Below are 15,952 nucleotides of genomic sequence, written 5' to 3'. Positions count from 1 at the left end.
GTGTGCTGAGACAAAGAGGGCAGGCCACAGCCCTATCCTTTCTTCCCCTAATTTGGGAGCCAGTGTTCTTATGAGAATATAGGGTCCTGTGGGTCCCCTCAACCAAATGTTGGCACCCAACAGGTGCTTAGCCTTCTGAATGGGAGTCACCAAAGGAAGCTGCTGTGGGTGAGACCTCTGTAGCCAAATTCTATTCTGAGAGCCAGGAAAGGACGCTTGAGTCATTCCAGGAAAGTCCAGGAGGTTTTCTCTGGATTCCAGTCTTTTCCCTAAGACCATCATCAGTAAGCTGTTCATCCCCAGCTGCCTGTCCTTCTTTAGCTCCTACGCCTATTCTGTGTGGGGCAGTGGGAAAGAATCCACCTTCCAAAGCAGGAGACACACAGGGGACTTGGGTTCGAACCCTGGGTCGAGAAGATCTCCTGAAGGAGGAATTGGCAACCCACTCCAGTGTTCTTGCCCCGAAAATAACCTATGGACAGAGGAGCCTGGCGGGCTACAGTCCACGGGGTTGCAAAGAGTTGGGCATAACTGAGCACGTAGGCACTAGACCTATTCCGTGGGGCCTGTGAAGTTGGAGAGAGAGGTTCGTTTAGGTCAGTGATGTCTAGAGGTCAGCTCTGGAGGAACCGCTGTCCTTGTCCCTCTTCACACCTTTGCACCTTTAAATGTTTTTTCCTAAGGCTGGGGGCTTCCTAAGGTAGGGATCTCATCCTTTGTTTTCCCAGCATCTAGCAAAACTGCCTGGAATACAAAAAAATGGTTGCTGAAAGAAGCAATGAAATACATCTCATCATTTATCAAGTATGTAGTGCGTATAGGCTCCAAACACCTTTGCCTTGCAAGAGCCTCAGAGCCACTCTGTGCATTGGAAACCACAGGTGAGGAAACTGAGGCTTGTGGCTTTTTAACTGAGTGACTCAAGGCCATTGAGTGGCACCTCACAGGCTCTCAGGATGGTCATGGGAGAATAAAGGGTTGCAAGTAATCTGAATTGGGGCAGTTGATAGGAGGTTACTGTCAGTCAGAAATGACTAGTTTAAAAGATTAGGTGCAAAGGAGTCCCAGGTGGCGCTAGTGGTAAAGAACCTGCCTGCAAAGGCAGGAGACATGAGACGCTGGTTCGATCCTTGGGTTGGGAAGATCCTCTGGAGGAGGGCAACCCACTCCAGTATTCTTGCCTTGAGAATCCCATGGACACAGGAGCCGGGCAGGTTACAATCCATACTGTGGCATAAAATTGGACACGACTAAAACAACTTAGCATGCAGGAAGGAAGAAGGAGCTAGTCAGAGCTCCCCCATTGAACTGACTAGAAAGGATTAGCAGGAGTCACTCCTTAGCAGAACAAAGGGCGGGTCCTTGTAGGGCGGGACCCTGAAGTGTAGACCCAGCTCTTCTTCGACTCACTGCCAACCTGACTATGCACTTGGGAACAGTCAGGATACCTCATTCTCTTCAACAGAAGGAGGCCGCCTGAGGTCACAGTGCTCCCCTCATCACACTGGTTCCAGGGGACACCTTCCTTCCAAGACAGCCTGCTTGCTTTCTTGGCAGGGATGCATCCCAGCACTCAGGTGTGGTAAGGACCTGTTGTCTATCTCCTTGGCTGGTCTGTGGGTCTTGGAGGGAAGCTACGGGCATCCTGAGCTCCAAGTCTACTGGGGCCAGTTTCGGGGTGAAGGCTGGGGAAGGCTGAAGGACGGAATTGAGGGAGCAGCAAGCGAAAGCCAATACCGCACAAGACAACGCCAAATGTGCCTTTCTCCCAGGTGGGCTCGCTATTAACGGATAGAAGGATGGCGGGTAAACACTCCACTGAGGCAATAATTATGCACATTTACTAAGCCCTAGGAGGAATGGTAGTCACGTGGCTCTCGAGGGCGGCGCCCTCAGCTTTGAGATGGAGTTAACTCTAATCACAGAAGGCTTTCTGGAGGAGGCGGAATTTTTTTGTGGCGGTCGTTTGTGATTGTCTCTGAACATCGAGGATGAACTTAGCACTCTAGGGACCAAATAGATACCCAGGTGAGCTTTTTGTCGGGGAGCAAGCCGGGAGGGGGAGGGGGGGTCAGAGTTGGATCGGGTTAGGCGAAGGGCCTGGGGGAGGTCGGCGTCGCGGGGTCGTTATTTGGGTTTCCCCACCTGCCCTCGCGGTGTCTTTGGTGATTGGATGCGGTAGGCCAGTGCTGCGGGGCCCCGGGTACTGGGTGCAGGCCTCGAGGTGCCAGGCGCCCGAGGACAGAGCGCCCCAGACCAGGAATTAGGCGAGCAGTCTTGGCGGGGCCAGCCCGGCGGTCCGCCCTCCCAGCGCTGTTCCGCCGGGGTCCCGATGCCCGGCCCGCAGGGGCGAAGCGCGCTCTCCCCGGGGAGCAGGGCTGCGGAGCAGGCGGCTCGCGCGGGGCGGAGGTGGCACGAGAGGGCCATCTGCCTGGGTGCAGAGAACTGCAGCGTCCGCGGTGCGAGGCTCGGCCCCCAGGGCCCCCAGCCCGCGTCCACTGCCCCGCGCGCACACACCTACTGACGCCCGCCCGCGCCCCCGGCCCGAGTCCCAGTGCCAGGCCTAGACCCGGACTAGACGCGGGAGGCGGTGCAGGGATTAGTGGACCCCTCCCCCAGCGCTGCCCTCGCCCCGCCCGGGGCTGCGAGGACCCCTGGGCCCGGGGGTGACGAGGGAGCTTCGTCCCGGCGGTGCCCGGGCTGGGGACTCGGCCTCACTGGGCGGGGGCCGCAGCGCGGCAGGCCGAGGTGCGGGCGCGCTGTCAGACTGCTGCCCGGCTCGGGTGCGGGGGGTGGGCTCAGCGCGGGGGTCGCCTGGCCTCATCCCCCCCCACGAAGGCCAAGGCTGGGCGGGCAGTGCCCGGGCGGGTAACCCGACCCGACCCGGCTCCCGGGAGCCGCTCACCCCGCACGGCCGGGCAGGGGGAGGAAGAGGAATGGAGGGAGGGGGAAGGGAAGGGATGGTGGGTGAGGGGCTGTGGGGACCGCAGGGCTGAGTCCCCGGCCTGCCTGCGCTGCTCTAGGGCGGCTGCCTTTGGTGCCCGGGACGAGCCAGCCCCCTGCCTCGCGGGCGTCGGGCCTGCGGCAGGAGGGAGCCCTGGGGCTGCTCAGGCTTGGCTCGGGGAGGCAGACCCGAGCTGCTGCCTCCATTTTGTTTCCTGCTCTGCTTGGTCTGTGGTGGTGGTGATGTGGGCTTGGGGTGCGGCCCGGCAGGGGGTTCACCTGCGGCCGCGCCTGCTTGGGGTTTGAGGCCTCGAAGACCCCCAGCCCAAGCCCCCAGGTGAGCCCCGCGGCAGGAGGGGGGTTGCCTTGGTCTCGAGCCCGAGCCGAGCGGGCTGAAGGCAGGTGCCCAGTGGATGGGGAACCCGGGCTGTAACCTAAGATGGAGGCCGGGACTGACGCGGGCCCGAGCGGGGCTGGCGGGGCGGTCGGACAGGCCTCAGCCCAGCCAGGTGCCGCCAGGGCTGGGGCTCCAGACCGGTAGGGTGCTCTAAACGTGTGCAGCCCGGGGCCGGCGCAGCTCCCCGAGGTAGGTGAGGGGATCGGAGTGCCACCCACGACGCCCGCAGGCCCCGACACTCCGGGGAGGCGCGCGAGGCCCCTGGGGAGCCCGCCTCAGGCCCCGCCCGGGCAGTCGGGCCGGCCCGTAGGCCCGGGCCGCGAGCGGGCGCGCAGGGGGAGGGGAGGGGGCGGCAGCGGCGGCTCCGCTGATTGGGTGGCGCGCTCGCGAGCCCGACTTCACCCGCCCTGAACCCCGAAGAGCGAGGCAAAGGAGCGCGCGCCCTGGGGAAGGGGTGCGCGCGCACTCGGGGCCCCAGCCGCACGCGGGCCGGCGCGAGGCGCTCGGTCGCACGCGCCACCGCGGGGGCGCGCGCGGTGGGGGTGTGAGGAGGAGGAGGCGGCGACGGAATAGGCCGGGGCAGGTCGCGCTTGCTACCTTCTCTCCTGAAGAGAGACGCGGGGGGAGGGGGGTGCGGCGAGCGGCTCCACGCTCTCCCCACCGCTCCGCTCGCGCCCCAGTGTAATGAGGGTCACCCCCTCCCCCCAGCCGGCCCGGGAGGGGGCGCGGGGCACGGTAACTAGTGCGCTGGGGTGGGCGGCGGGCTGGCGCGAGCGGATGGGGGAGGCGGCCGGGCGGGGAAGATGGTGGTGGCCGTGAGGTGAGGGGCGCGGGGGAGGGCCGGGCGCGGCGCAGGGTTGGTGGCCCGCGGCGTTGCAGCCGCAGGCCCCCTCCCCCTCCATCACTACCAGCCGGGCTCAGGCCTAGCCGGCCGGGCCTCCGCGAACTTCCTCCCCGCGCGGCCCGTGCCCCGCCGGCCTCCCGCGCGCACCTCGGCCTCCGCCTTCCTTCAGGTAGCCGGCTGGGGGGCACGGGGCCGGCTGCCCTCCTGCAGCAAACTTTGCTTGGAGTTGAATATTGATGAGTGCGATCGGCTCGCCCAGGAGGTGCTACCGGCGCTGCGGGAAGGGACGCGGCCCGGGCAGGCGGCGGCGGCGTCGGCAGCAGCCATGTTTGTCAAGCTGTAGCAGCTGCTGCTGCTGCCCTGACTCGGCTTCACCGACTGCCTCCGTTTCTCCCCCTGCCGCGTTCCGGCCTTTGGGCCTGCAGCTGTGGACCAAGCAGGCCTGCAATCAGAAAGGAGAGCTTCGGGGTGCACCCGCTTCGCCGACTTGCTTGCGGCCTGAGCACGGCCACTGCAAAGGCTCGGGCGCCAGTTGGGGCGCAGGGTGCAGCGCTATTGTGACCGCTGCGCCAGAGCGAGCCAGGAAGGATGGGGGGGTAACCTTTTTGTGCAGCGTCCCGGAGCCCCCCTCGAACCCTACAGCCCCCTGCTTTTGGGAGATCCGGCCGCTGGACTCCTAGCGGGGGAGGGGAAAGACAATCCTGTTTGAGATTTGGAAATTTCTACTGCCAACGGGATTTTAATTTTAGATCAGCCCAACTGTCCACCAGTCTGCAGGAAAAAGGGACGGGCTGTTTCCATGTGGCAAGATCTACCCGTCTCCGGGAAGATGGAGTTAGCGGAGGCTCACCGAAGCCGTTTTTCTATCGTCAGCTGGGGGACTTTTTCCACCCATGGAAGTGCAGCAGAAAAGCATCGAGGCCACTAGGCCTTGAGAAGTGGCTGCCATTTTGAAGATAAGAGTCAAATGGCCCATTAACTCAGATTAATTGCCATGTTTTTGGATTCCAGGTTGATGCTGGCCCAGGATGGATCAGACCTGTGAACTACCTAGAAGAAATTGTCTGCTGCCCTTTTCCAATCCAGTGAATTTAGATGCCCCTGAAGACAAGGACAGCCCTTTCGGTAATGGTCAATCCAATTTTTCTGAGCCACTTAATGGGTGTACTATGCAGTTCTCGACTGCCAGTGGAACATCCCAAAATGCTTATGGACAAGATTCTCCATCTTGTTACATTCCACTGCGGAAACTACAGGATTTGGCCTCCATGATCAATGTAGAGTATTTAAATGGGTCTGCTCATGGATCAGAATCCTTTCAAGACCCTGAAAAAAGTGATTCAAGAGCTCAGTCGCCAGTTGTTTGCACTTCCTTGAATCCTGGTGGTCCAACAGCACTTGCTATGAAACAGGAACCCTCTTGTAATAACTCCCCTGAACTCCAGGTAAAAGTAACAAAGACTGTCAAGAATGGCTTTCTGCACTTTGAGAATTTTACTTGTGTGGACGATGCAGATGTAGATTCTGAAATGGACCCAGAACAGCCAGTCACAGAGGATGAGAGTATAGAGGAGATCTTTGAGGAAACTCAAACCAATGCCACCTGCAATTATGAGCCTAAATCAGAGAATGGTGTAGACGTGGCCATGGGAAATGAACAAGACAGCACACCAGACAGTAGACATGGTGCAGTCAAATCGCCATTCTTGCCATTAGCTCCTCAAACTGAAACACAGAAAAATAAGCAAAGAAATGAAGTGGACGGCAGCAGTGAAAAAGCAGCCCTTCTCCCAGCCCCCCTTTCACTAGGAGATACAAACATTACCATAGAAGAGCAATTAAACTCAATAAATTTATCTTTTCAGGATGATCCAGACTCCAGTACCAGTACATTAGGAAACATGCTAGAATTACCTGGAACTTCATCATCATCTACTTCACAGGAATTGCCATTTGTAAGCAGTTTTTGGTACAACTTAAATATATACATTAATGTATATATACAGGCAACTTAAAGGGAAACTATAAAAACCGGTTATAACTAATCGATTTTTGGTTGTTTATCAGTTCACAGATGAAAGCTTATTGCTAATGATAAGCTCTCTGGGAAAATTTTACTTCGCTCTAAAATTTTTTCTGTATTTGAGTTTGATTCTTTTCTCATTTTCCAAGTTAACTCTCCATTGAGGGCTGGTTAAGAGTTAAGGTTTTAAGGGCATTTGATTGAGTTCAGAATTAAGTTTTCAAGATAGAGGTATACATTTGTTTAGCTTTTTTTTAAAAAAAAAAAAAAGCTTTGGCTTTGGCTTGCTGGTGTCATGAGTACAGGAATCAATGAATTACCTGGAGTCCTATTTTTGCATAAGGCATGGCTTATATTTTTAGTTGATGGGATGACTTGCAGGTTGAAGTACATTTTGGGTTCACATTCAGGGTAGCTAAGATGAAAAGGCCTTTTTGGACATCAGTCAAAATTTAAATTAGGCTATTTTTTTCTGAGGTACGTGTTGTATAGCATCCTATGGTAACAGCCACCATCAGTAGGCTCTTGAACCTTTTCTACTTTTAAATTTTGAAGTGTGTGTATGTGTGTGGTATGGGTGTGTGTGTATAGAAATGGGGAAAAATGTCCTTTGAGTTACTCAGTAGTGCTACCTACTATTGTTAGATTGTGGTAAATGATACTTGCTTTTTAAAAATCTGGTCTTCATCCAGAATTTTTGACTGTCCCTAGTTAGCTAAATGACCAGTTGACTTCACTTACCCTGTTTTCATCACTTTTAAAATCTGAACCAGCTTGATTGTTAAAAGATTCCTTTCAACTTTGAATATTTGATTCTGATTTTTGTTTCTGCCCAGACACATTGTCATGGTCATCTGTTATGTCACCAAAGAGGATCCCATTCCCTCCCCAACATGCCTCTGAAATACTCTGTAAAGATTTAGATAGAAAAAACTTTGTGGTGTGTGGTGATAGTTTTGAGTGCATTAAACGTTCATTTTACTATATAGCCCTGCTGTTCTTTAAAATTAGGAGTGAGGATGTGGGTGTATCGCTTTTGTTTCTGTTGATTCATATCTTAAATATGCTTTAGTACTACTCCTTGACTTCTTAGTTTGGCAGTTGCAGATTTTAAAAATTTGTTTCGGTAGTTATCTTGAGTCTGTTTTGTCCTAGATGTTTTTTAGGGTAGATAGGCTGTGTTGTCAGCCTATCAGCAGCTCAGACAAATTCTTCTTGTTACATTGAAATGTATCTTACATGTATATAGTTTTGTCTTTACATAAAAACTTAGATCGGAAGGTAGAGATACATGTTTCTCTAGAAGTGTAAGTGTAAATCTATGTGGTTCTTATCAAAGAGATGTCATTATTTGTTCTAAAATACTAGAGCCTTTAGAAAAAACGTTACGCATCTAAAATGAGAGTTAACGAACTTGTATGAGTGTAGAAAAAATTTTTTCACGTAGAAAATAAAATTACTCAAAGACTGAACTTGAAACCAGTATCTATTCTTTTTTTTGACCGTCCTGCATGTGGCTTATTGGATCTTAATTCCCCTGACCAGGGACTGAACAGTAATTCAATCTTAGTTCCAGACCACGACAGTGAAAGTCCTAACCACTGAATGCCAGGGAATTCGAATCTTTATTCTTTTAAGACTTTCTTACAGATTGTGGATAAATCTGAATTGCTTCATCCGAAATCTATTGCTTTCATTTTCGCCTTTGATATTTTCTGAGAATTTAAAGTGAAGTCAGTCTCGAAATGCAAATTTAGTTGAATAGTAAGCTTGAAAAAGGTGTAATTAAAAGAAATTCTATATAGCTACACACTTGATGTATTCAGACTATTCATAGTGACTGGTTGATGCAGCAGGTATGGAGAGCACTTACTCTGTATTAGAGCCTGTGCTTAGGGCTAGAAGTTGTAGAAAATCTTTTGTACATGCTGTTGTCCTTTTCTGTATGTGATATTGTGATAGAATAAGATTCTCCTGGCGAGAGTAACGAGTACTTACTAGGATTTTAAAACGAGTACTTTTTAGGATTTTAAACCCTCTGTCTGGAACTAGAGAATGACAACATAATTCAACATTGTACAACTAGCTATCAGCAGACTTTTTGTCTCCTGTCGTAAAGGAGCAACCTCTTCAGTTTACCTTCATGCTCTCCAGTTACTTTTTCTGCATACAGTGATGTGAAATAGTTCTCACTATAGTTAATAATCCTGACTTGGTGTTTTTATATTTAATTGGGTTGATACTGTCTAATTTCTGCCAGTGTACATATATAGTATACAGTGCTTTGTATATTGTAGGTTCTTGGAAAAAAATCTTCAAGGAAGGTTGGTTCCCAGAGCTCCAAGTTATAATAGGCAATAATTTAGTTTTAGGTGCTTTGGTCTGTATTGTCTCATTGGGTCTTCATAGCCTTGTAGTAAAAAACAAATGTCATGGAAGGTCTGCTGCTGCTGCTGCTAAGTCACTTCAGTCGTGTCCGACTCTGTGTGACCCCATAGACGGAAGCCCACCAGGCTCCCCCTTCCCTGGGATTCTCCAGGCAAGAACACTGGAGTGGGTTGCCATTTCCTTCTCCAATGTGTGAAAGTGAAAAGTGAAAGTGAAGTCGCTCAGTCGTGTCCGACCCTTAGCGACCCCACGGACCCCTCCCAGGCTCCTCCATCCATGGGATTCTCTAGGCAAGAGTACTGGAGTGGATTGCCATTGCCTTCTCCGATGGAAGGTCTAGGTCTGCCTTAAAGGTACTTGAGATTATTGGGGATAAGACTGAAAACTATTGAAACCATAGAATTATTTGAGTACTCTTGTTTTTCTTTAGGAACTTTTGAAGGTCCCTGATACCGTTGCCTGGGCCTGAAGTAACTCCTGGTTTTCTTACTAGGCTGATTGCAGCAATTGTTTGTTTGATATTCTTCCTCATTTAGATATTTTATGGAGGTAAAATTGAGTCAATTTATGCTGTGGCAATATTCATGAATTTTGGGAATCCTCAAAGTTCTTAGGATGTAGGCAGCCTCCAGAGTAGTCTAGAGTGTATGTTATATTAGTGATTCTCTTTATCTGAAGAAGATCACTAAAAATGAACACAATTAAAATTGAGGATTAAATTTCACAAGTAAATACGGAGGAAAAGGTTTATTTAGATTTTATATTGAAAAGTAAAACTGAGAATTAAAAAAGTTTTAAACCTTTATCAAAATTTTGATTATGATGGCAACTATTTTTTATAATAAGGCAAGAATCAGATAGATTTTTATTTTTGGCTATGATGGGTCTCCATTGCTGCACATGGGCCTTCTGTAGTTAACTGGGAGCATAGGCTCATTGCGGTGCTCAGGCTTCTCGTGGCAATGGCTTCTCTTGTTGTGGAGCATGGGCTCTAGGCACCCACGCTTCAGTAGTTGCAGACCTCGGGCTCTAGAGTGCTGGCTCAGTAGTTGTGGTGCAGGGGCTTAGTTGCTCAGTGACATGTGGAATCCTCCTGGACCAGGGATCAAACCAGTGTCCCCTGAATTGCAAGGCAGATTCTTAACCACTGGACTACCAGAGAAGCCCTCAGGTAGGTTTTTAAAAATTTTGTCCAGCAAAATTGTACAGTGGGTAGATGGCATACTTTGTTTTATTTCATTTTCTTACCATGATCATAAGGATAAATTTTTATAAAATATTTAAGGTATTCTTTTAAAAAACTATCCACTATGCACAGTTTCAGGTGTATACTAAAGAAGAAAAAATGGCTGAATTTCCATGTACTCCTCACCAACCTTTAAGAATTACTAATATTTTGCCGATCTTGTTTTATCCTCCCTCCACTGTGTCATTTCACTAACTTTTCTTAGTCCTTTGATGTTCATCGTCTCTCTCTTTGAAGCTCTTGTCCTATTCTCCTTGTCAGTTGTCACTTGTTTATTGGTTGACATAGATCACCTTTTTCTTGCCTTTGATTGGAGTAGTTCTTTATTATTTACATTGACTTTGAGAAACCCAGCATCTTTGTGCCAGATTTGTTTGCAGTTTTACCTTGTACTTGATTTGCACTGTAGTACTTCTCTGCTGTGTGAAAACTCTCAATCTGACTTCTGAGCTTCAGACCAAGAAACAAATTTCCAGCTGAGTTTCTCTTCCACCTGTAGCCTACTTACCTACTTTTGACCGTCTCTTTTTGCCAAACATGCTTTTCCTTCTGTCTTTTTTAAAAAAATATTTATTTTTGTTTGCCCATGCCAGATCTTAGTCGTAACATGAGGCATATTTGATCTTCATTGCAGCACTCATGATCTTTTAATTGCAGCCTGTGGGGGTCTTTTAGTTGCAGCATGCAAACTTGCTGCATGTGGGATCTAGTTCCCTGACCAGGAATCAAACCCAGGCTCCTTGCATTGGAATTGAGGAGTCTTAGCCACTGGAATGCTAGGGAAATACCCTCCTGTCTTAATGATGGCATCATCCTCCAGTTCTTTTCAAGGTTGGAAACCTTGGAGTCACTTGTTTATATCATCAAAATGCACTTGAGTGCCTTCTCGATGCCAGGCACTGCTGGTTTTAAAAGGAAAGATACAGTCTGCTTTTAAGGAACTTTACCATGCAAGGAAGAGTAGTGTAAACAATGACAGTACAGAATACCACATGGCCTGGTAGAAGTTACAGAGCAGTACTGTGGGAGTTTGGAAAAACTCATGCCTGGAGTAATGTGGAAGAATTTCATAGACGGTTATATATATTGAAGCAGAGACATGCCAGTAAGTAAGGAGGAATAGCATATGAAAGTGGCAAGAAATTCTTTGATAGGAATCTGAGAGGAGCAGGGTTGTCAGGAGATAAGTATAAATAAATATAGACCTTGTATTCCATGTTATAGGGTTGAATTTTTATGCTGTTTCCATTCTATTATGTGATCTTTATTACTGGTCTTCATATTGTTTTTCTTTCCAGTCTGTCTGGAGAGACAGAATTACCTTTGATCTTGAAAATGAGAAATACTAGGTGAGGTCTCTGATGGGGCTTCCCTGGTAGCTCAGATGGTAAAGAATCTGCCTTCAATATGGGAGACCTGGGTTCGCTTCCTGGATTGGGAAGATCTCCTGAAGGAGGGCATGGCAGTCCACTCCAGTATTCTAGACTGGAACCCCATGAACAGAGGAGCCTGGTGAGCTACAGTCCATGGGGTCACAAAGTGTCAGGACTGAGTGACTATAAGCACACAAAGAGAACACAGGTCTCTGATGAAAGCTTTACCTTCAGTGCCTAACTCTTCTCCCCATTTGCCGAACAAATAAAGCCCAAATTCAGTGTCTTTGATAAGACCTCAAGCCACTCCAGTACTCTTGCCTAGAAAATCCCATGGATGGAGGAGCCTGGTAGGCTGCAGTCCATGGGGTTGCTAAGGGTCGGACACGACTGAGCGACTTCACTTTCACTTTTCACTTTCACACATTGGAGAAGGAAATGGCAACCCATTCCAGTGTTCTTGCCTGGAGAATCCCAGGGAAGGGGGATCTATGGGGTCACACAGAGTCGGACACGACTGAAGTGACTTAGCAGCAGCAGCAGCATCTTGACTTTCCCAAATCTCATATGCTAAACCCAAGATATTCTGGCTGGCCTGAGTTCAGCCAACCTGAACTATTAGTGGTGCCTTACTTCACAGTCCCCTAGCTATGCCTTTCTCTTCCTGGTCTAATTTCAGCATTTAGTATCTTAACAGTGTGTAGCTTGATGCTTTCTTTGTAGCAGACACTCAGTGTACTTGTGGATTAGAAGAATGAATGGTACTATTACACAGATACAAGTTGGGAAGGGGAGTACATTTTAGGTAGAAAGGTGATCAGATGGTGAGCTCTTATCCTCAATGTATCAAATTTCAAAACTTCAGAGATTTTTTTTTACTTCATTCCCTCGTGCCTTCAGTTTCTAAGGGCTTTGAATTTGTGCTCCTTATTTCTCAAGCTTTCATTTTCCTCTCTATTCTCATGTTTAAGCTCTTAAGGATATTAAGTCATAATAGTTTCAGATTCCTTGAGATGCTACCTGTTTAGTAGAAGTCCCTAATCTCTTAGAGCCCATTCCTCACTTCTAAATGGGGCAAATACTGTGCAGCTTTGCACATTTGAGAGGATGCAGCAAGATAATTTATCTGAAGCAGCTCGCACAGTGCTATTTTTGAAATAAGTGCTCAATAAGTGATGCATGTTATTCTATGCCAAGAGCCAAATGTACATTTGGAAGAATTGTGAATTTTGAGAAACATGTCTTTACAGTTTTGCTTTATTCTGTTTATCCAAACTCTTCTTGCTTAATTGGTAAGATAAAGGCATTGGACTATTTGACAGTTTCAGTTTTTGTTTAATATCAGGAGAATTTGATCCATTTTTTGATTGGTAATCAGGATAATTTAATTTCTGAACTGAACTGAAGTTCAGTATCTTTCTGTATTCCAGCTGTGAAGTGGTACAATTTATTACATTGTTGCTTTTTGCTGGGTGTTCTTTGTCAGGGACATAAATGTTTCATTTCCACACCCTGGTTTGTAGGAGAGCCCACCTCTTTTCTGGTGGTGGACTTGATTTTCATTGAAGATCATTTCTGAAACTTTTTTAAATGATCTCAAATGAAGAAATTGCTAGGAATCTTTTTAGTTATAAAAGTAACATAAATTCATGGTAAAAGTGAAAAATGGAATATTAATAAAAAAGGATCTTTATTTCTGTCACCTTCATATGTTACCTCTTTTTTTCTTTTTTTGGGTCAAACTGCGACTTGTGGGATCTTATTTCCCTAAGCAGGGATTGAACCTGGGCCCCCTGCCGTGAAAGCAGAGTCCTAACCATTGAACTGCCAGGGAATTCCCAATGCTCCCTCATTTTCACTCTTAGTATTTTATCAGAATTTTCTTTGTAGACTTTTTTTTTTCTTAATCTTTTGGTCAAACAAGTGGCCTCATATACATATTATTGGATATTTTGGTTAATATATTAAGGACATGCATTCAAAGGAACATGTAGGTAGATTTTTTTTTTAATTGAAACTTTTATTGAAATTAGTGTAAGTTCACATGCAGTTAGTTGTAAGAAATAGTACAGAGATCTCATGTGTGTTTTGCTTGATTTTGCAGTGGTATGTTTTGTGAAAGCATCTAATACTACAACCAGATTATTGACTTTGGTATAATCCACCAAACCTACTCAGATGACCCAGTTTTTGTTTTTCATATTCTTTTTTAAAGAAAATTCTTCGTTTCTATAAGGACATATTCCAGATGTCCCTGGTTTTACTTGTATTTGTTTGTGTGTACCGTGTTAAGTTCTTTGCATTTTTGTCACCTGTATGGATTTGTATACTCAGTACCACAGTTAAGATGTTTAACAGTTTCAGTGCCACAGGGGCCTCTCCTGTGGCCCTTTTGTATCACATCATTTTCCTGGCAATTCCTCCTCCATCTTTGCCCAACTTCTAATCTGTCCTTTGTTTCTAAAAATTTGTCATTTAAAAAGTGCCTGTAAATGGAATCATGCAGTATATATATGTGTGTGTGTGTTTATCATGCAGTGTTTATGTGTGTGTGTATATATATATATAGCGTTGTATTGGGTGTTTTCACTTAAAATTACCTGGAGAGTCATCCAAGTTACTGAGTATATCGATATTTTATTTCTTTTTGTTACTAAGTAGCATTCTGTCACACACACACACACCAGTTTGTCTAAACACACATACACATACACACACACACCACCACCACCCCCCGCCCCCAGTTTGTCTACCCATTTACCTGTTGAAGGACATCTGGGTTTATTTTGGCTATTAGAAGTAAAAGTGCTGTGACCACTCATACATAGCTTTTGTGTGAATGTAAGTTTTCCTTTTTCTGGGAATAATGCCCAAGAGTACAATTGCTGAATCATATGTTACTGGAATGTTTGCTTTTGTAAGAAACTGCCAAGCTGATTTCTAGAGTGACTATACTATTTTACATTCTCACCAGCAGTGATGAGTGATCCACTTTCTGTTCATCTTCACCATCATTGAGTGTTGTCACTATTTTTGTTTTAACCGTTTTGATAGTTATGTAATAATATCTCATGGTTTTAATTTGCATTTCCCTGATAGCTAATGGTGTTGAACATCTTTTTGTGTGCTTATTTGCCATTTGAATATCCTCTTTGGTGAAATATACTCATGTCTTTTGTTCATTTTCTAATTAATTTGTTTGATTTTAATTGTTGAGTTTTGAGAGTTCTTTATGTATTCTAGATGATCTACATTTTTTATTATGCCTGTATACAAATCCTAATTTTTAACTATTACGTTTTTTAGATGACTTACTAAAGAAACTATATAATCATACAGACTTGTTTCCCCTTAATAAATTGGAACAGATTTTAGTGTTACTGTTATTAGGTAAAATTACTTAGTCCTCTAAAATTCTTTTTACATGTCTAGTGAACTTACAGGAAATACCATAATACTATGTTAAAGACTGCTGGAAGGATAAAATACATTTTGGAGGATGAACAATTATATTTACACATTAAATTAAAAATAATTACTGGTTATATGATATCCCCTCATATACCAAGAATAATCTGACGGTAATCTTTCTCTGTAAATTATGAGGGTATATTCCTCTTGTCATCTCTGTAATTTCTCTTGACGCAGTAATTGGAGCCGTTGGGGATCCCTGATGATGTCGGCAGTGTGCATTGTGCAAGTTCGTCTATACCAGTAAAAATAATAGACATTAATGCCATGCTAATTGTTAATGAAATTTTATGTCCAAAGGCATCTCTTTAATGTTGCAGATGGTTCAACTGACAGTGTATTGACTCTATTTTTCTTATTAACATATGAAGAAAAAGCACTTCCATCATGCCATGATCTGTAAAGAATTGCAGAGCAGTGGTTGAGAGGTAATAAAGTGCTACATTTGAAATGCTTTTTTAATGTAGTAGAACTTTTGGGGCAGAAGTGTTACAGTGCCGGTAGTTATACCACTGAAATTAGTTACTTGGTGGAGTAGATACTGGAGTTTTAAGTGAAGTCTTGATAGGTACCTTAATAATTTCATAGTGATGCCTGTCGAATTGTTCCTAAGGATAAACTGGTAATAGTTTATTAGGGCAATGGGTTAATTTTCTTTGTGTCTTAGATATGCCTATTTCTGTATGGTTCTCCAAAAGGATTGTACGATTTTTGCACAGTTCTAAATAGTGTATGAGTCCGACGTTTTCCTCCCTTTGATAACAAACCAACTTTGATAGCATTGATTTTTTTTTAAGTTTTTTACATAATTAAATAGATGCATATTTCTACTGAAAGTTTGATTTAATTAATACAATTTTATTGTTGGAAATGATTTGTTTGTATTTCTTCTGTGACCTTTGCTGTCTGTATCCTTCGCTGACTTATCTGGATTGTAGTGTTTTGTAGCTATTATCCTTTCATTTTATGGACATAAATATTTTCTCTCAATCTGTTTTTCATTTTAGTTAATAATTTTCTATAGTTGTAGAGCTGAAGTTTCATTTTTCATATAGCCAAATTGGTGTTTTGGAGTAATTTCTTTTACCAATTTGAAGCTTATTATGCTTCTATATATTCAATAAACAAACTTTATATGCTTGTAAAAATTTGAAGAAATCCTGTCTGCTACAGTCTTACTGATTTAATAGAGATTTTAATATCCAGCACTGTACAGATAATTTTTATTGTGTCTTTAGTATTCTTTTTGGAAACAAATTCTTTTAGT

The 15,952-nt window shown here is 45.7% G+C and overlaps 1 protein-coding gene across 6 annotated transcripts in view; it reads left to right on the top strand.

Moving 5' to 3' along the window:
* The first annotated feature begins 3,173 nt into the window (after window positions 1-3,173).
* Window positions 3,174-15,952, top strand: part of NSD1 (nuclear receptor binding SET domain protein 1) — a 156,728-nt gene continuing 143,949 nt past the window's right edge. Inside the window, exons 1-3 of one of the 6 annotated variants that reach the window (XM_055430179.2) lie at window positions 3,178-3,280; window positions 5,196-5,309; window positions 6,050-6,139. In XM_055430179.2, coding sequence (XP_055286154.2) covers window positions 5,280-5,309; window positions 6,050-6,139 — 120 coding nt within the window. In that variant the 5' untranslated portion in view covers window positions 3,178-3,280; window positions 5,196-5,279. Of the gene's footprint in view, window positions 3,281-3,773; window positions 4,076-4,135; window positions 4,354-5,195; window positions 6,140-15,952 lie in introns of those variants that run through there. The other 5 variants (XM_055430177.2, XM_055430178.2, XM_055430175.2 and 2 more) reach the window with 5 other exon arrangements.

This window comes from Moschus berezovskii, chromosome 8 (assembly GCF_049115385.1).
Source record: "Moschus berezovskii isolate FMDL1 chromosome 8, NW_MosBer_1.0, whole genome shotgun sequence".
NCBI classification, from domain to species: domain Eukaryota; kingdom Metazoa; phylum Chordata; class Mammalia; order Artiodactyla; family Moschidae; genus Moschus; species Moschus berezovskii.
This window is presented reverse-complemented; position numbering and strand designations above follow the sequence as displayed.